This window comes from Xylocopa sonorina, chromosome 15 (assembly GCF_050948175.1).
Source record: "Xylocopa sonorina isolate GNS202 chromosome 15, iyXylSono1_principal, whole genome shotgun sequence".
Taxonomy (NCBI): domain Eukaryota; kingdom Metazoa; phylum Arthropoda; class Insecta; order Hymenoptera; family Apidae; genus Xylocopa; species Xylocopa sonorina.
In genome coordinates, this window is record NC_135207.1 from 4,458,813 (window position 1) to 4,476,303 (window position 17,491).

Sequence of the window (17,491 nt, forward strand, 5' to 3'; positions counted from 1 at the left end):
ATTTGATTTAATTATAACTAAGACCAAATAACCTGGCACACCTGATCACAGAGCTTTCGAGAGCGATTGGAATTTCCGATCGACTTCGTTAGCGTCGAATTTGGCTTAAAACGATTTGTCATCCAGCAATGTTGCAAACTTGGAGAGTTCTATTTAGAAACGACCAATTCGGTTTGAGGATATTTACTTTCGAAAGCGTGGGATTTTGAAACACGAGGAAATTCGAATGAAATTCGCAGCGAAAAACGTACGACGAGAACACCGAGAGGAAGTGATTTAAAATCTGCTGAAACTGGAAAAGTGCACACTCCCTCTGTATACATGAGCGTATTCAGAAAGGCTCGCGGGCAAGACAAGACCGGAAGCTCACAGTTAGTTACCTCAATTTCCGTTTCGTTTAATTGTGCCAGAGCGACACGCGCTTCTACGGTCGGTTTGTGGGCACCGTACACGCGAAGGATTATACGCGATATGAAACGCAAATTAACGCGGATAGATTTACCGGTGTGTACCGTTCCCAATCGTATGATTAAGGTTGTTTGACGAGTGGAAATTATCTGACAACCGATTAATAGAATATCGAATAGAGTTTCAAGGAATAACCAGTGCGCACTCGAACGATCGACGAGCAATTGTTCGATTCTATGTATATACGATTACTTCAATTAATAATTAAGCTCCAGAGAATAACATGTGATGATCCTTCTTACGTTTTCATATTTTTTCCACAAATTAAATTTATCATTCAAAGTAGCTGCAACGAATACCAAATTGCTAGCATCATACCGCACGTTGTTCGACGTCAGTAGTCGAAGTCAATACACGCAAACGTGTGATTACTTGGAACAACTTTTGGCACGTTCCTTACTTTAGACGGTAGTAGTCAAAGTCAGCGCGTTACACTCCACAACGTTGGTACCGTGCAAACTAAATGGCAACACAAAGTGCAGCCGCCGACCTCGTTCTCGATAGTGTATCGCCTTTCCCTTAGGAGCCCGTCAGTAGAACGAGTCAACGCAGGAAGCGACACAAAACCTCGTAGCACACGAAACAGTTTCTACTACGGTGTCGGACTTCGTGCGAACTATACACGGTGGTCCGTAAAAGTATTCTAACGTTTACACTTGAAACTTTTAACACGTATGCTAAGCTGAAGCGATTCAAACGATACGGTGTCTACAGCCAAGACAAAGAGTACCCAAGCAACGTCTTTTGTACGCGTGAACAGACTAGAAGAATGACCCGTCTTCGCTGAGGAGTTACTTGGGTTCAAGTGCATTGAATTTTTTATTGCTCAATACAGTACCATCGTGTGATCGTAAAAAACTTGGCACCGTGGAAATGAAATATAGACTTTGATCAAAAAGCGACTTATCGAAACATTTGGATATATGCCAATCCTTTTTGCAACCGTAGTATTATACGTATCGCTGGCGAAAATTTGTAAATGTAAACGTTCGAATTGGTCCGTAAACTATTTCAACTTTGTCTGATCGAGACTTTGCTAATATACACGAGACAAGTCTTATGACTCGTCGAGCAAACGTGACGCAAGCAGAAGAAAAGAAAGCTATGTTCGCGAAGGATATTAGCGTGGAGTTGTATCAGAGCCGATCGTAAAGAGAAATTGGGTGGATTTCTGGCGAAATAGCGGAGACTGCGTAAAAATACTGAAGTCATTAAATTGGGAAAAGAGAAGAAAACCGCGGGTCACACAATACTCTCTCAGGTTGGTAAGATCGATATAGGGAGCCACGGCGAAGGGATTCATCGGCAGGAAGTCGAGAGAGCGATAACAAACCCTCTATTGAATGGTCTGGCTTCAAAGACCAGAATCTCAGGACACTATTGACGAAATAGAAGATATCTGAGAATCGGTCTGTATTCTGGCGCTACCTCGAAAGACGGTCTGCGTACGTGTATAATCGTTTCAAAGACTTTCCAGGCTCCAAGATAGAGAAAGAAGAAAAGAGATGAGAATGGGTAGTGTTTAATACTTTTAAGACGTCGATTTTGTTCCTGGACAAGTCTTTGATATTCTTAGATCTTCAACCGTTTAAGTAAAAGATCGAAGAGGAACGAGATGCGATCAGAAAGAGAAGCTCGATCAAAATGTTTGAAAAAATAGTTCAGTGCAGAGCAAGAGGTGTCTGCTCAATTTCTACCCAATCGATCACTGTTAAGCGATCATATTCATACGACAATGATAGAAACGAATAAACTTATCGATTAGCAATATAATAAATGTTTCATGGATGATTACTTGAAATTTTCACAACAGACTAACCAACGTATTGCGAAATAATAGCAACTAAATTCTTTTAATTCTCGATCACTGAAGCTGGCCCGTCGCAGGCTGTACTCTTTCCATCATGGCAGCAAATTGGATCCGCTGCTTTCAAACCAGTGAATTTCCAGTTGGTCGCGTTGCACACTCTCGCATACACCGCCACCTGAAAAAATATTAAACATGCCTTTAATAATACACGTGGAATTTCTTAACTTCTTTATTGCACAGAGCCAGAAAAATGAAACCTCTTCCCAAAGATGGATCATATTTTCATAACGATGATAATAAGAAAAGACAAAGAAATTGAAAAAGATAATAGATTTGATAATAAAACGTATTATGTATCGGACATGGATTCTGCACTTTCAATGATGCGAGAAAATCCATTTTGTTGTGAACGAATTCATTGAAAATTATATGTTGAGCGAGACGAACGACGTGTGTGTACATAATGCGTCAACGTTGGCGACGGGGAAATGAATTTTTCACTTTAAATTCAATCGTTTTGTAAACTCACCAGGAGATTTTCCACGTGGGCGTTCAGCTTCTCGCAGATCATATGCGGTGCCTGGTCTCTCGCGCTTTCCGCCTGCACAGAATCACACGTATCCTTCTAACGTTTACCAGCCATACTATCGGAGATATAGCCACTATTATTTACTGACCAAAGCGACGCACAATTGTAGACACTTTTCCTCCCCTTCGTTGTCGCACGTGACGTTACATGGAAGACTACGTTCGATGATCGACGTTGACACTTCCGTGGGAAACAAGGCGCACTCGCAGCCACCCTCTTTCACGGTCTCTTGGCTGGAAAATTCCAAATTAAGGGACAATTGTTAACACAGAAAACGTAACTCTTCGATTATCAAGAGAATTTTAAGATTCCAAACGATACATCAGAGAAGCGAATGAAATTATTACAATGCAAATGGGAAAATGGTGACCAACAAGACGTAGAGCAAGAAGCGATCCATTGCGATTCAACGACGGTTCGTTGTTTGAAATCGATGTGAGCTTAGTTTCGCGGTGAAGATGAACAATCGAACGGGGTTTCACATTTATATACTGCTGAAATCCCTACCATCGGTTCGCCAAGTGCATGTTCGGTCACACGATGCAATTGTGCTCGCGGTATCCGCTCGATGTCTCAAATATTCTACCGATCAGTTACGTGCCACGCTGTAACGCGAGAATGAAATGAATCGGTGTCGAATATACATTCGCCTCCGTTTGTTCGATCGAACGCATCATTCTTGATGGGTGTTGAATAATGTCCGGCGATCGAGCGATTTCTTTCGCAACACGATTATCGTAAAATATTTCGCTAGAGTACTCCTCATCGTCGATAGCGGACGCTAAGCACTCAAACAATAATTATTGAACTTTACATCCCCAGGACAACAAATTTGTTCATCGTTTGAGCGGCAAATAATTATTTCTAGTTTAAACGTCAGCTGATCAAGGGACTCAATGAAAAGCCCATTTTCCTTGAGCAATTTCCTGTCTGTAATTACTTTCCTTAACCTGCGGAAAGGTTCTCGAACTTATCAGGAGAAAATGGCGAAAAAGGAAAGAGGAACCTTTGCAACAACCTCGATAGGATAAGTTATATTCGTCTCGATAAAAAAGCTCAAAGGAAGTTTAGCAATTGTTACGATTAAAAGTTTACTTAATCATCTAAAAATAAAAGCTTCGATTACCACAAATTTTATTTGTGCCAATGAAAGGTTTAGAATACCCTATCTCGATTTCTATGCCGATGCGAGCAATCGTGTGAAATGACAACGACGAAACAGTTGCGAATCGTAGCACGCTAATCGATAATCAGTAGGTAGGAAGCATATTTTAACGGAGTACGCGAGTTGCTTAAATTTGCAATTGAGAACAACTGATGGGCAAGCAGAAGGAAAGTCCCCGGGCGGGATTGCAATTGGAAATGCATTTTAGGATGAAACACCACTCAACCAAATGAAATGCAGTCCTGATTTATCTTGGTAAAGCTTTCATATCGCAGCATTAAAATATCTTTCGCCCTTTGCATATCTATTATTTTTCATTCGAGACTTACTATAATGCACCTCCCGTTTGTTCTCTGAAAATCCGCATAAATGCATAGCTATCATGCTCTACGCCTTGTTATCCTTTAATTTTTTGCTGTTTGCATCGTTATAATTCCTCTTTTTCTATACGCGTTGATTAAAAAAAATAAATGGTATTGTTACAATTAAAACGTAGCGGGATTAATCATGCAACGGTGTTAATAACAAAATGAATAAAAGGTGCAAACACGATTCTTGTGCTTTTTCAAAAACATTTCCTACAACAAAAAATATTATCAAATAATAACTAAATTATGTTTTATGCATTAATGGAAATATAAATGTATAAAAAGTGCAAAATGTGTGCAAAATATCGAAAACAGAGTACACGCAGTAATAATTAGCAAGTGTATCAAGATTCTGTTGGAGTACCCTTCTTTTTAGAAGTATTCATTTAAAAATCAATTTATTTAAACAACGAACAGTTCAATAATAAGAAAGAAATCTACTAACGAAGGAGAAAATTTTGTATTCAGCGCGGTTCGCGGAATCATAGTCAGCGAGGCTGTAAAAGTTAGCGATACCCCAATCTTACGACTCACGGGGGAACATGGCGTCCATTATCAAAGGTGTGGCATGTTCTGATTAATTATAAACACGTAAATTTCAAATATTCACTTTATCGTTACAAATATTTCTTATAATTTTATTAGCGATGTCATATTTTCGTAGACACGGGTGAGATTTGGAGCCGACTGTTCGATCACCGACCGTTCGTCCAAGGCGAAATCACATTCTTCTTACGCGAATTTCAGGTAAAGAACGCGATTCTGATTTTTTATTAACGTCTTTATTTTAACTGAAAGTGGAAGTAACAACTGTATAAGAAACCTGTACGAGAATATTAACTACAATAAAATCTGAATTGAGTAGTGTCTGTACGTGATTCATAATAACTTGCCACTAACTTTGTGTACTTAACCTAAACTGATCTAACCTGTATAAATTAATGTCGAAGAGAAATTTGTAGGAGAAGAGGGACGATCGAGAAGTCGAACGACTTTTCAAGATACTTGAATATTCGACAGAATTAAAGGAAAGTCAACTTGATCGAACGGAACAACTTGGAGACTGTCATTTGCCCAGCTTAAAAGCAAATGTTGACGTTGCCTTGAGTATGTGCGAAAGAGTCCTTCAAAGAGAACAAGATTTTGACAGTGTATGAATCACATTGTATTACTAATACTGTAGGAATATCTGCTCATTAAATCATCAATCATTTTCTAGGATATTGCATTGCAAGAGAACAGGGAAATAAGAAAACAAGAATGGGAGAAGTTTGTTAATGATATGAGCGATAAGTGTGAGAAAGTAAATCAAACATTTGAGGAAAAAGAGAATGAGATAAAAGAATTTTACATTGACCTAGAAAGAAAATTACACATCACATCCTAAATTGATAACTATTCCCTTCTTATGCAGCAATATTGCAAGGACACATTTTGTACTTTGTAATTTATAAAACGAAGCAGTACCAACTTTGGACTTAATAGATATATAAATCTAGTGACAATATTTTGCTAGTAATAAACAATTTTTATTGAAAGATATAAGAATGCCGGTTGAATCAATAGAAGATCCTTCTATAAAGATCAAACCAAATAAGAAACTGATTGAATTCATTTGCAAGAATGTGAAAAAAACAAACACAACTCCAGCTGCTATTGTTGCTTTAAAAAAGTCTTCTAGGGACAAGCAAAAAAATATTTTATTGAAACTAGATGAGTTGAGATGGTTGAATAAGTACTTAGAAGAATATAGAACCACCAATGTAGAACATATTTATTTACATGACCTCTTAGAGCAAGATGATATTATATTACCTACTCCAAAAATAACACCAAGAAATGCTGAGTTAGAAGCTAGAACTCAAAAATTGAAAGCACAACAGGATGCTCTGAGATACAAAGCTATGACCAAAAATGTAGATACCACTACAATGAATTTACCAGAAGACAGTATTTCTTATCAAAGTAAGTTTCTTGTGACAATCTTTTCTAAATTGCAGTGACAAAAGCTTAGAAAGATTCAGAAAGCATAAATTGCAGATACATTTTATTTTTATCTTTTTCAGTGAAGCAGATAAATAAGCAACTTATAGCTGTCGCACAGTTTGTGTTTTCTGTGCTAGCAGGTTTTGCCTTTGGATTCATAGGTGTGGAGTTGATAGTGGGAAGTTTAGACTTTGGATTTAGATTGTTATTGGGCATAATTTGCGCATTGATCATAGCTTTAGCTGAAATTTATTTCTTAGCAATTAAATTAAATGAAGATGTATATGATCCTGTTTCAACATCGATACCAAAAAAATTGCATCAAGAATAAAAAGTTAGGACTTATTATTGTAAAAATTTATTCTAAAAGTTAATATCTTTTTGCAGCTTTTACAAAAAAGTTTGGAACATGCAACAAAATTACTTATAATATGCTAATAAATGAAATGACAAAGCAAATAGCAATTTAAGTAATAGAAAAATGTATGCATTTATTTTGTATTGTGTAATAATTTAGCTAAAATATAGCAAAGAGCTTTTTAGGTTACTACATTGCAAAATTAATAAATAAGTCCTTTACTTTGTATATGTTTTCACAATGTTTTCATAATGTATGTACAGACATGTAAGTAAAAATACTTTAAATATTTTCTTAAAAATCAAACGTTTTCGCAGAGCTGTATTATTCTCAGTTGAGTATAGTTCTTCAAATAATCAGAGAGAGCCTGTCTTATAGAAATAAATATCTGTTCTCTTATCTTTTAGTCTCATCTTCACTGTCACTTTTGTCACTAGTAGAGTCACTTCTACCATTCTCTTTTGTTTCACTTTCTTGCTCACTATTTGATGAGTTATCATCTGCTTTTCTATCATCACTATCGGAACAAGAATCTGTATCCGATTCACTGTCACTATCCGAATCCGAGGTACTCTCGGATGAACTGCTGTGCGCATTTCTGGCAGCCATCATTTCTTTAAATTGTCTGACAGTTATCTTTCGTGGCATTATTTCTCTGAGAAATTCCAAAATGTCATTGGTCTGAACCACTTCTGCTAGATGTTTATAGTCCAAAGAATTCCCTTTGTTGCTTTGTAAATGTGCTTCTTCCGTTAGATAATGAATAAATAGTTCCTATAAAATTATTTTCATGCGTTTCATTGTTTGTATTCGCCATGGCGAAAAAAACACAAAAGCACTCAATAAAACATACACATCTGCGTAATGGTGTAACGTTAAATGATTGTTTGACAAATGTCTTAAATATGAATGTAAAACATACAGAAATGTTTAATTGACCCGCGGTATAACTAATATGGAAACTGCACAAATATAAAAAATATTCACGTTCAAACGTCACTTAACCTAAAAATTGTAATACTAATCTTACCGTAGCTTTTGTGACTAGGTACAGTCCGTCCTGACCGATAGTATCAACGTAAGGAGAACTTTTCATAATTGTTTTTACCCTTGACATCGGTAAACGTAACTCTTTTATTTTAACCGGTGATCCTTGCGCAGTCATTTTTACTATTAGATTGATTTCTGTTAGGAACGAACACAAACAGTGCAACAATATGTTGCGCAATTCCCGCCAGTTTTCGAACTTCATACATTTAGTATTAATTCAACAAGAAACTCGTAAATATATTGTAAATATTTTATCAGAATGCATATAGAACTACTACGTAATCGACTAATTTTTATAAATTTAAATAATTTTAATATTTCCAAATGGACGTGATCAAAATTGTTCACATTGTATTACGTACCTTTAAAGTGTTTCTGAACAGAAAATATTATAAATAAAGTAATTTAAACGCTATGTTATTTACTATTCCTTATCAAAATTAAAGTTCTCTCCAAGGTAGTTTAGAAAAAAATAAACATATGTTGAATTCGTTAGTAATAATAAGGTACCCTAGTGACATCTTCTTTTACTGATCGCACATCACTGTTTCTATTTCTTTTTAATTGGCACGTTATATCCGGCATACAGAAATTTTGGCGAGCAGACAATTGTTGCATCAATCTGACAATCTGTGACGAGTCAAGGTATATTTAATAATATTTAAGCGGTATATAGTCCGTATGCACGTCAAATCGATTTGTAGTCTTAACAGCCGACGAATTAATTGTACTTCGCTATAGAACCACCAAATTAATCGATCAATACGGCACATGGCGGATTCGTGTTAATAATGTTCCAGTGAACATTTTTCTGATTGTTCGTACACAGTCATTCAGATTGTTAGCTCATCGGTTCGTAAATGATTTCATTTAACCTATTTCTTTCATTCTAAATATATATGCCCAATCCATAGCTATAAATTACGATATCAACTTTTATCCTCTAATTTAACAAACATCTGTTGTCAACTTGTGATAACTTCCTGTGTTAGAATGTCTTCTCTTTCAATTTTTACATCCTTGTGGAATGAATAATTTATGTGACTATCTTATCATTCTTTTACATCATAACTTGACACACTTATTATCAATATATAGTTATCCTCTGAATGGAAATTGGCACGGTTTATGCCAATTTTATAAATTACAGGAATAAAACACCTATCAGAATGTCAACTTTTCTTGGGCTTATTGAGGAGATACCTGGCATCTCAGTGGATCGCTTTGACGAAGAAAACTTAGGATCTTCTATATTTTTTCTCAGTCATTGTCATCTTGATCATATGAATGGTTTATCAAATAATATGTTTATGAATTTACACAGTAATCAGAAACACCTCTATTGTAGTCCAATTACAAAAGTTCTATTGGGAAATATATTTACATTTGAAAGTTCTTGCGTGAAAGAAATAGATATCGATACACCTACTGTTATAGAATACACATTAAATCAAAAGAATAACAATAAGATCCTTCTTTTTGTAACTGCTATTCCGGCAGGACATTGTCCGGGTTCTGTAATGTTTCTTTTCGAAAAAGATAATGTTTCCGTATTATATACTGGTGATTTTCGTGTCAATCCAATAGACTTTCCAAAGTTAAAATGTTTACATTATCGTGAACATACCAAATTGATACCAAAAACATTTACTAAAGTCTACTTAGATACTACGTTTCTAAGCAATAATTTTAAGACTTTTCCTACAAGACAGGAAAGTATAATTAAAATACGTGACATCACTAATTATTGGTTAAGTAAAGACCCAAGAAATGTTGTTATTCTGGAATGTTCTGCTCTGTACGGTTCTGAGTTTTTATTTATTGAATTGTCTAAAATGTTAGGAATAAAAATTCATGTTAGAACACATGTATATAAAAGTTATTGTCGTATCGCTGAATTGTCTTGTTATGTCACAAATGAACCGCATAGTACTCGAATTCATGCATGCAAAAGGAAATTCAGTTCAAAGAGCTTAGAATGTAGGGATGATATAAAATCAGAATATATCATGACTATTATCCCCTCTGTTCGGAAATGGAAAGACAGAGATACGAGTGTAGTAGGGGAATGGGATAAAAGTCGAGAACAAACTTTTAATGTATGTTACGCTACACATTCCTCTCTTGAAGAACTTAAAGCATTTGTTCAATATTTTGGTATAAAAGCATCAGAAATATATCCATGTGTAATTCCATCAATAGAAGAGAGCAAAATTTATAAGTTGTTGGAAAGTATAACAAACAAAGAAGAACAAGTATCAGTTAAACAAATCTATACACTAAAGCTTCCTAAAGTATCAAAAGTTCCATTTAAATCTGAATATTTTAGCAGTGATGATGACAGTTCTTGATCATAAGTAATATTTATGTAATAAGTTGTTGATTATTGATATATATTATATAATTATTTTATATTGTACAAAGAAGTTTTTATTATTCTCTGCTTACACAGCATTATATAATTTTTTTATTTACTGTACATATAACAGAGAGATGTATTTTTAATAAATTATTGTAATGAACTAAAATATTTGTTAATACTCTTATTTTCCACATCTTTCAATTTTCAAATAGTTTTTTAAGTTATAAATACTCATATGTAAATTACGGTTGAATAAAGCATAAGATTTGACTGTTAAAAATCAATATATTCCTAAGTGGAAGTATTTAGTGCAGAAATATTTGCAGCCCTTTTGAGGTAAATAAAATTTCATGTTACAGAAATTTACTTGCATCTTTAGCATTGAATAACTCGTCTAAATCATCATGGAGAAATCGGCATTAGCACACGAGAAGGTATGGTTTGACAAGCCATCCTATGACAAGGCAGAACGACTATATTTTGAAAAAATGGCCAAGGTAAGTACCGTATCTTCAGCGACGAATCATTATTAATGTAACTGAACATAAGACTGATTGCAGATGGGGTTTAGATAAATGTTTCTAAACATACAAATTATCAAACGAAACAAGTTTTTAATTTCATTCATTTCTATTATTATGTAATATTTAAAATTTAATATTTAATGGTTTTTATTAAATACGCAATCGAATAAATTTATTCTAGTAGGTTTTGTAAAATGCTTGCTAAATTTTTGTTATCAGAGCAGCTACAAATTTGATACAGGATTTGATATATTAAATTATGTTAACAGACTTTTAGCAGAAATATAACACAGTCTGCTGACATAAGCTCAATTTAGCTTACTGGGTAATTGCTTTAAAGAAAGTATGTTTAAAAACAGAAAATTGTCAAAGACGTATTATTGTCAGCCCCAACATCTACAGCTAATGTTTGCCTTTCTGTTATGCCTTGTATTTTTCTTTTCCTTGTACTAACAGAAAACTAACATGTTTAACACACACTTCAGGGAATATCTGGTGATAAGGAGAATTTCATCTGCTTGTAATTTCATAAGGTGTTGGGAATTTTATTTTTTTATATATACATATATAAACTTAATTCCCATTTATAGTTGTGTGTTCTCAATTGTCCAATAAATTGCCTAATTTTATATTTCTTTTTTAATACAAAGCCTTTCTGATAAGTATAATTGATAATATAAAATAAAAGCAGAAGATTTAATGTAATATTTTCTGTTCATTTGTTTAAGTTCATAGTTATACACAATGTATTGTTTTAAGTATATATATACGTGTGTTTATATATTTGATAAGTTTAAAGAATGCATGCACTGTATAATAAAGGTCTTTAGTTTTGTGCAGTTGTGCTCTGTAGTGATAATATTTAAATAAAGCATGTAAAAACATGCTTCAATTAATTTTCTATTTTATATATCATTAAACGTGAGATACGAGTTCTTACATGCATAGCTTAATGTTTCAAGGTGGTGTATCATGAAATCATGGATAGTTACTCTCTTAAATCTGATGTGTCTGTAACTAATAACTATCAAGATAATATTTCTGCTGACAATAATACCTTAACTAAAATTAAGTCTGAGAAATCTAAAAAGAATAAGATATTGAGATTTGAGATTATTCCGAATGATATAAAGGATACTAAATCTCAAATGAAATCATTAAAGACAAACAAAAGTGAGAATAAAATAAATACACAAAAGAAAGAAAACATAGAAGAGAAAAAAACATCTGACAGTACAAAAACTGAGCCAAATGAGAAAAGAAAGGAAACTAGTCCTTCTGATGATGCATCGAAAAAATATAATACAAAAGAGGTGAAGGAAAAAAAGAATAAAGCGGATAATTGTATCTGCTCAAGACATTACAATAGAAAAGCAAAAAATGATAGTGAGGAAGTGAAAGAAAATGCTACTCCATTAAAGAATAAGCAGCAGTTACCTGTTCAGGTACATACTGTAACTGTTACTTTAATGTTTTGTGTGCATTGATGCAATATTTAGTGAATTTTGTTTAATTCATGGTAATATGTATTTCTTTCATTGCTGAGATCACTATAGAAGTATTGCTTATAATACATTTAATGAATCGATCAAAGATGACATCATATTTTATTCTTTTTATAAACATTTTATTTTATGAATCTTAGATTCATATTACTGTCCGATTCTTAAGTTAAAAATTGAATAATTAATAACTATTGGCTGAACACCAGGAAAAATATTAAACCATATCTTCATTCTATTTTAACACTGCTTGCCTTTTTTGTAATGCATGATAGCTTTTGATTTAAATAAATTTTGTCAGTCGTAGCTTATTAACAATATGTTTTAACCCTTTATCTTATAGCAAACATACAGTTTGTTATGCTTAGTATCTATTCACTTCTTAAACATTCAAAATATCTATCTCCACTTAACTTATTTCTTTATGGAGTACTCATATACTTGATAATCTATATTCACACAATATAAATTTTATTTTTTCTGAGAATTACTTATGGTATCTCCATATTTTATTGGAGATTAGATTTGGAAATTTCCTTTCAAAGGCAAAGTTTAACATATATGTTAATTAACATATATAACAATATGTTTCATTTTGACTTGGATTAATCGTAGTGGAGATACGATATTGGATTGTTTGTAACAATCAATTTAGTTGATTTTTAATATTGCTGGATGCAGGGGAATCAACAAACCACTAGTCCAATTCTATCTGCTGGTGGAAGTTTAGCCAATGAGGTTGCCAAGGCTCGTCAACATATTAAACAGTCTTTACAGTGTGTGAGTACTGCACTCTTTGCACACCCTTATATAACAAATCTTTAAATCTGCTTACTAATCAACATCCAATATTAATGTAAATTCATATGAATAAAATTTAATTATTTAATAACTATTAGTTTTCTTATCTACATTTTTAAGTGCATTTTAATTTTATTTTGCAGATGGATGACATTGCAGCTGTGGCTAGTCTCATGAGTCCAAATGAAAACAAAAAGGATATTCTGAGTTCTAGTGGTAAGTAGTAATTAGCCATTTTCTCAAAAAATGCAATTGCAATCTATACTAATGTCCTTTACTACAATCATTTTATGAGTAGACTAGTTCATCACTTTAAAAATCTTTATCAACAGCTTTCCAAGAGTTGAAGGGTATTGTTGAAAAATTGGAAGAACGTGTCACAGCTCTTGAGAACAAGATTGATCCACTTTTATCTGCAATTTGTCCTGCTAAACCTGAACCAACTGCAAAACCAGCTGAAGAAAACGCAGATGGTGACGACGATGTTGATCTGTTTGGTTCAGATTCAGAGGCAAGTGGGCAGACATAGCGGAGGACACAATAAGCAATCAATTTCCTTTTATTTACAATAACGACTGAAAATCGTTTCTGCACGATATTTATACATTTGATACACTTCACACGTGTTTTCAAATAGGTTGCAATAGTGTTGAAAAAATACATTTACGGAATATAGTACACCAGATATTCCCAGAATACTGATACATTCAGCTGTAATTTTCTATTTTGTCATATGAATTCGATACGAATACTTTACTTGTACTGTCGTACAATTATTGAGAATTACATTTTATTATTTACGATCTGTACTGTAAATTGTTTAAATACTTGACTTATTAGGGTGAAGATGCAGAAGCAGCTAAACTTAGGGAACAAAGATTAGCTGCATATGCCGCGAAGAAAGCTAAGAGTAAGTTATCCACTAAATTCATAATTCAAATTATACTTTAATTAATTATACTCTATTATTATGTGCAATGGTAATTTGTAGAACCAGCTCTGATCGCCAAGTCAAATATCATATTCGACGTAAAACCGTGGGACGATGAGACAGATATGAAAGCTATGGAAGAGGAAGTTCGGAAGATCGAGATGGACGGCCTTTTATGGGGAGCGTGTAAGTTATCTATACTACGATAATTAATCTGTCATTTAATTCAATTTAAAATAAAAAAAATATTTGTTCTCCTTGTTATAGCAAAACTTGTACCACTCGCTTATGGAATTTTCAAACTTCAAATATCTTGTGTAATAGAAGACGATAAAGTTTCTGTGGATGGGCTTACAGATAAGATTCTAGACATTAAAGACTTCGTCCAAAGCGTAGATATTGCAGCCTTTAATAAAGTATAAAATATTAACGAAGCTTCCTTCGTAGAAAAATATCTGACGGTTCTAATTGCAATCAGGCATCGGTCTGTTGTGCCATCTTTTCATTCCATTAGCAATATCTATTTCGATAGATACATATGTGTCCTATAATAAACGCGACTGCGGAAATCAGAAATTTAGCAATTGTATTCTAATCTTAATATTTGATGTGTCAATTTATCGAGTCGATTCTAAAGATTATTCGTCAAGTAAATTAACAAAAATATTATTAATCGCCGATGTATCTTTCATTAAAACATATAAACGTAAATGTTTTAAATGTAACTTAACCCACATAAAATTGTAATATCACGTAAGTACATTTCATCTACTATTTAAACCGGGTTCGAGTATTTACGATATTGCGAGTAAATGATGCTAATTACTAATACCATTTTTCATTATTTGTTTCAAATCATTGTTACTAATAAAGATTGTCAATATATATTTCTATTTTAGCGTTCTTAAATATTTCTCCTTAATAGCCTTAAGTGACTAGGATGAAGATAAAGATGAAATACCACTTTGGGAAGAAGAATTAGTTAAACAGTTGAAGAAATTTCCTAAAAGTGATCCTAATGAACAGTATATAGTAGAGTATTTGATTATACTTTACTAGAGGCTTTACTAGAGTTTATATGTAAGCTTTTTTGAAAAAAAAAAAAAAACAAATGTATGTGATGTAATCTATGATATATTTTTTTATTAATTGCTAAGAATTGTATTTTTTTTAATTGCTCGTTTCTGACCATTATTATGATTAAAAGTTCTATTATCAATACATTTTTCATTCTATTGTTGCCCTTAGCTTTTTCCTTAAAAAATCTCAACTTTAATCATATATATATATATATACACACACGAATGGAAAATGATCACAGTGCTGCTCTCTAGTAGAACAACACGTATAAACCAATCCAAACAACTTGTGGCTGTTTTGACATTAAGAAGAAACGTATTCTGCAAGTTGCAGTATTTTTATTTTCTACTGAATAGAAAGAAAACTAATTATATTTCCAACATGACTATGGCTATGTTGCAACGAAGAGCCAACGTAAGTAAATATGTTTAGCGTGTAAAATCGTTACTGCGTAAGTATTGTTAACCTAACCTATATCCAGACTTGTTATTAAGTAATGGTTATTAAAACATATATTAAAAAATGGTTTTTTAGGTGCGGCTACCTCCTGAAGTGAATAGAGTGTTATACATAAGAAATTTACCATATAAAATTACGGCCGAAGAAATGTATGATATTTTTGGTAAATATGGAGCTATTAGACAAATCCGAGTGTAAGTAATTGCATCAATAACTTGATTGTCTTTTAAGACTATGAAATATTAACGAGTTTCTTTCTCTCAGAGGTAATACTGCTGAAACCAGGGGAACAGCCTTTGTTGTTTACGAAGATATATTTGATGCAAAAAATGCTTGCGATCACTTAAGCGGGTTTAATGTTTGTAATAGGTATTTAGTAGTTTTATACTATCAAAGTAACAAAGCATTTAAACGAGTTGACGTGGATAAGAAAATGGAAGAAATAGATAAGTTGAAAACTAAGTATAACCTGAATGAAGAAAAAAAATAGTAGCATAATTTTCCTAATTAATTTAACTGAAATACACAAAAGACAGAGTCACGTTTTGTTATACAAATATTTCTTAAGTTAATGGAAAACTTTAAATTGTTACTATAAAATAAGAATAACGTCATTGTAAATTTAGAATATAACTTTCAATAAATGATTGTATTTACTACATTAAGAATAGTTATAAAAGTTCAATGATTAGTACTAAATAACAAATATACACGATTGCTTCTCTCAAAAACATGTTAAAAAGCTAAGACTGATACAACTTTTGCAATCAATGATGGAGTAGCATTCCTATAACTAAAGCAAACAGTCTCCCTACAATTTTGCATCATTCCAAAGTACTGTCACTTCAGTTACAAGTTCAATAAAAAAAAGCCTGCATTACAATATGTTTGCATTGAATGATTGCTATAAGATTATAACAATAGCGCAAGATTTCGATTGTTATAAATAGATAAACAATGGAAACCAAATGTAAAGTTGTCCAAAACAGAATTGGAGGATCTTTTTACTTTTCGATTGTAGAGTAATTTAGCGAAATCGCGAGTTTTCATTGGGAGGATCGCGATTCGATTGCTCATAAAAAGGTGAAGGCGCGACCTTCGTCAAGGTAAGCCAAAAAGATGTACCTGTCACAGTGGAGTGCAGTACACGCGTGTCATGTGTAATTTAATCGGTCGACTCATCTTGTCGACACTGGCGTTTTGTAATGCGAGCTCGACAGGGCTACGTTTACTTGTCCGGACACTCGATACTGGATGCTGGTAGAAAAACGCATATATACGGTGTACCGGAATACATAGAAACCCAGCGACATACACACACACAATGACGCGCGCGTGCGCACATGTACGTAACTCACACAGATTTGTTGTTCAGCGGCTAGCCGGTAGGACATTCGATTTCAGTCGAAAGCGAAAACCCGCTTAGCCCGTTTAGTCGCGTTGTCGCGCCGCACCGTTTTATAGTGCGACATTCTTAAATGCGGCCTTAATTTCTTTGTTCGACTTTATACCAATCCGTCATATTTTCGGTCAGTCAGAGCGTTCGAGATACCAAACATACCTCCAGGGTTCGGTCAAATGTCGTTCGATTGTTGTAGTAGTGACCAAATCGCCGGCAAGACATTCGCGGATGGCCTTGAGAACATACCACGTATACCGCGAGCAATCTACGCCAGTTTTCATCCGGACGTCGGATATTTCGTATACGGGTGCTGTTCGTTGTTTGTCGTCATTGCTGTTTTCCTATTAATGGCCTTACGCACTGTAGGCCGTGTTCACGTCACGCCGCCTAGAGATATCAGACTTGAAGAGTAGCGCGATCTTACGGAGCACGCGGGAGACTATTTTTGTTTTGCTAGTTTAATCGCCGGTGTGAGTGCCGTTTACAGAGCGGATCGAATGTATATAACACCTTGAGTTGGGGGGTGTCGCGAGGTACGTTCACGCGAGATTTACTTTCGCCGATCGCGATTCTTGACACGATGTAAACAGTTCGGATGAAGGAATGGCGTCGGTCTGACGGGGGTTCTTCGTGTCC

General features: G+C 33.9%; 6 protein-coding genes across 11 annotated transcripts; 4 read left to right on the forward strand and 2 right to left on the reverse strand.

Annotated features, from left to right (window-relative positions):
• Positions 1-2,198: 2,198 nt before the first annotated feature.
• Positions 2,199-17,411, reverse strand: LOC143430583 (uncharacterized). 2 transcript variants are annotated; one of them, XM_076906925.1, is made up of 4 exons: positions 17,015-17,411; positions 2,956-3,100; positions 2,808-2,879; positions 2,199-2,453 (listed from the first exon to the last, which is right to left on the reverse strand). In XM_076906925.1, the coding sequence occupies exons 1-4, from the start codon at positions 17,134-17,136 to the stop codon at positions 2,322-2,324; spliced, it is 471 nt and encodes a 156-aa protein (XP_076763040.1). In that variant the 5' UTR covers positions 17,137-17,411; the 3' UTR covers positions 2,199-2,321. The 2 variants fall into 2 exon arrangements, with proteins under 2 accessions (XP_076763040.1, XP_076763041.1); XM_076906926.1 differs by lacking the exon at positions 17,015-17,411 and adding an exon at positions 3,215-3,391 and having other exon boundaries at positions 2,204-2,453.
• Positions 4,863-5,893, forward strand: Muted (biogenesis of lysosome-related organelles complex 1 subunit 5). Its single transcript, XM_076906927.1, has 4 exons — positions 4,863-4,961; positions 5,065-5,147; positions 5,363-5,551; positions 5,620-5,893. The coding sequence occupies exons 1-4, from the start codon at positions 4,943-4,945 to the stop codon at positions 5,785-5,787; spliced, it is 459 nt and encodes a 152-aa protein (XP_076763042.1). The 5' UTR covers positions 4,863-4,942; the 3' UTR covers positions 5,788-5,893.
• LOC143430579 (vacuolar ATPase assembly protein VMA12) lies at positions 5,947-6,933 on the forward strand. Its single transcript, XM_076906922.1, has 2 exons — positions 5,947-6,365; positions 6,467-6,933. The coding sequence occupies exons 1-2, from the start codon at positions 5,948-5,950 to the stop codon at positions 6,715-6,717; spliced, it is 669 nt and encodes a 222-aa protein (XP_076763037.1). The 5' UTR covers position 5,947; the 3' UTR covers positions 6,718-6,933.
• Positions 6,947-7,968, reverse strand: Chrac-16 (chromatin accessibility complex protein 1). The gene is made up of 2 exons (XM_076906924.1): positions 7,775-7,968; positions 6,947-7,518 (listed from the first exon to the last, which is right to left on the reverse strand). Exons 1-2 carry the CDS (start codon positions 7,907-7,909, stop codon positions 7,141-7,143), a joined length of 513 nt encoding a protein of 170 aa, XP_076763039.1. The 5' UTR covers positions 7,910-7,968; the 3' UTR covers positions 6,947-7,140.
• Eef1delta (elongation factor 1-delta) lies at positions 8,221-14,807 on the forward strand. 5 transcript variants are annotated; one of them, XM_076907380.1, is made up of 9 exons: positions 8,290-8,439; positions 10,516-10,653; positions 11,643-12,125; positions 12,864-12,962; positions 13,127-13,199; positions 13,316-13,494; positions 13,824-13,893; positions 13,975-14,100; positions 14,182-14,807. In XM_076907380.1, exons 2-9 carry the CDS (start codon positions 10,561-10,563, stop codon positions 14,334-14,336), a joined length of 1,278 nt encoding a protein of 425 aa, XP_076763495.1. In that variant the 5' UTR covers positions 8,290-8,439; positions 10,516-10,560; the 3' UTR covers positions 14,337-14,807. The 5 variants fall into 5 exon arrangements, with proteins under 5 accessions (XP_076763497.1, XP_076763495.1, XP_076763499.1 ...); XM_076907381.1 differs by lacking the exon at positions 8,290-8,439 and adding an exon at positions 8,451-8,646; XM_076907384.1 differs by lacking the exon at positions 11,643-12,125.
• Positions 15,247-16,112, forward strand: Sf3b6 (splicing factor 3B subunit 6). Its single transcript, XM_076907385.1, has 3 exons — positions 15,247-15,408; positions 15,529-15,647; positions 15,718-16,112. The coding sequence occupies exons 1-3, from the start codon at positions 15,376-15,378 to the stop codon at positions 15,941-15,943; spliced, it is 378 nt and encodes a 125-aa protein (XP_076763500.1). The 5' UTR covers positions 15,247-15,375; the 3' UTR covers positions 15,944-16,112.
• Positions 17,412-17,491: the final 80 nt, after the last annotated feature.

Excerpts from the sequence above, each read along its gene's own strand:
- Chrac-16 (XM_076906924.1), bottom strand. The coding sequence starts at position 7,909 with ATGACTGCGCAAGGATCACCGGTTAAAATAAAAGAGTTACGTTTACCG. Across the intron at positions 7,519-7,774 it reads ACCTAGTCACAAAAGCTACG|GAACTATTTATTCATTATCT; the intron begins GTAAGATTAGTA and ends ATAATTTTATAG.
- LOC143430583 (XM_076906925.1), bottom strand. The coding sequence starts at position 17,136 with ATGAAAACTGGCGTAGATTGCTCGCGGTATACGTGGTATGTTCTCAAG. Across the intron at positions 2,880-2,955 it reads TACAATTGTGCGTCGCTTTG|GCGGAAAGCGCGAGAGACCA; the intron begins GTCAGTAAATAA and ends GATTCTGTGCAG. Across the intron at positions 2,454-2,807 it reads CCCACGTGGAAAATCTCCTG|GTGGCGGTGTATGCGAGAGT; the intron begins GTGAGTTTACAA and ends ATATTTTTTCAG.
- LOC143430579 (XM_076906922.1), top strand. The coding sequence starts at position 5,948 with ATGCCGGTTGAATCAATAGAAGATCCTTCTATAAAGATCAAACCAAAT. Across the intron at positions 6,366-6,466 it reads AGACAGTATTTCTTATCAAA|TGAAGCAGATAAATAAGCAA; the intron begins GTAAGTTTCTTG and ends TATCTTTTTCAG.
- Sf3b6 (XM_076907385.1), top strand. The coding sequence starts at position 15,376 with ATGACTATGGCTATGTTGCAACGAAGAGCCAAC. Across the intron at positions 15,409-15,528 it reads TGTTGCAACGAAGAGCCAAC|GTGCGGCTACCTCCTGAAGT; the intron begins GTAAGTAAATAT and ends ATGGTTTTTTAG. Across the intron at positions 15,648-15,717 it reads GCTATTAGACAAATCCGAGT|AGGTAATACTGCTGAAACCA; the intron begins GTAAGTAATTGC and ends TCTTTCTCTCAG.
- Eef1delta (XM_076907380.1), top strand. The coding sequence starts at position 10,561 with ATGGAGAAATCGGCATTAGCACACGAGAAGGTATGGTTTGACAAGCCA. Across the intron at positions 13,200-13,315 it reads GGATATTCTGAGTTCTAGTG|CTTTCCAAGAGTTGAAGGGT; the intron begins GTAAGTAGTAAT and ends CTTTATCAACAG. Across the intron at positions 13,495-13,823 it reads TGTTTGGTTCAGATTCAGAG|GGTGAAGATGCAGAAGCAGC; the intron begins GCAAGTGGGCAG and ends TTGACTTATTAG.
- Muted (XM_076906927.1), top strand. Across the intron at positions 5,148-5,362 it reads TCTTCTTACGCGAATTTCAG|GAGAAGAGGGACGATCGAGA; the intron begins GTAAAGAACGCG and ends AGAAATTTGTAG. Across the intron at positions 5,552-5,619 it reads GAGAACAAGATTTTGACAGT|GATATTGCATTGCAAGAGAA; the intron begins GTATGAATCACA and ends ATCATTTTCTAG.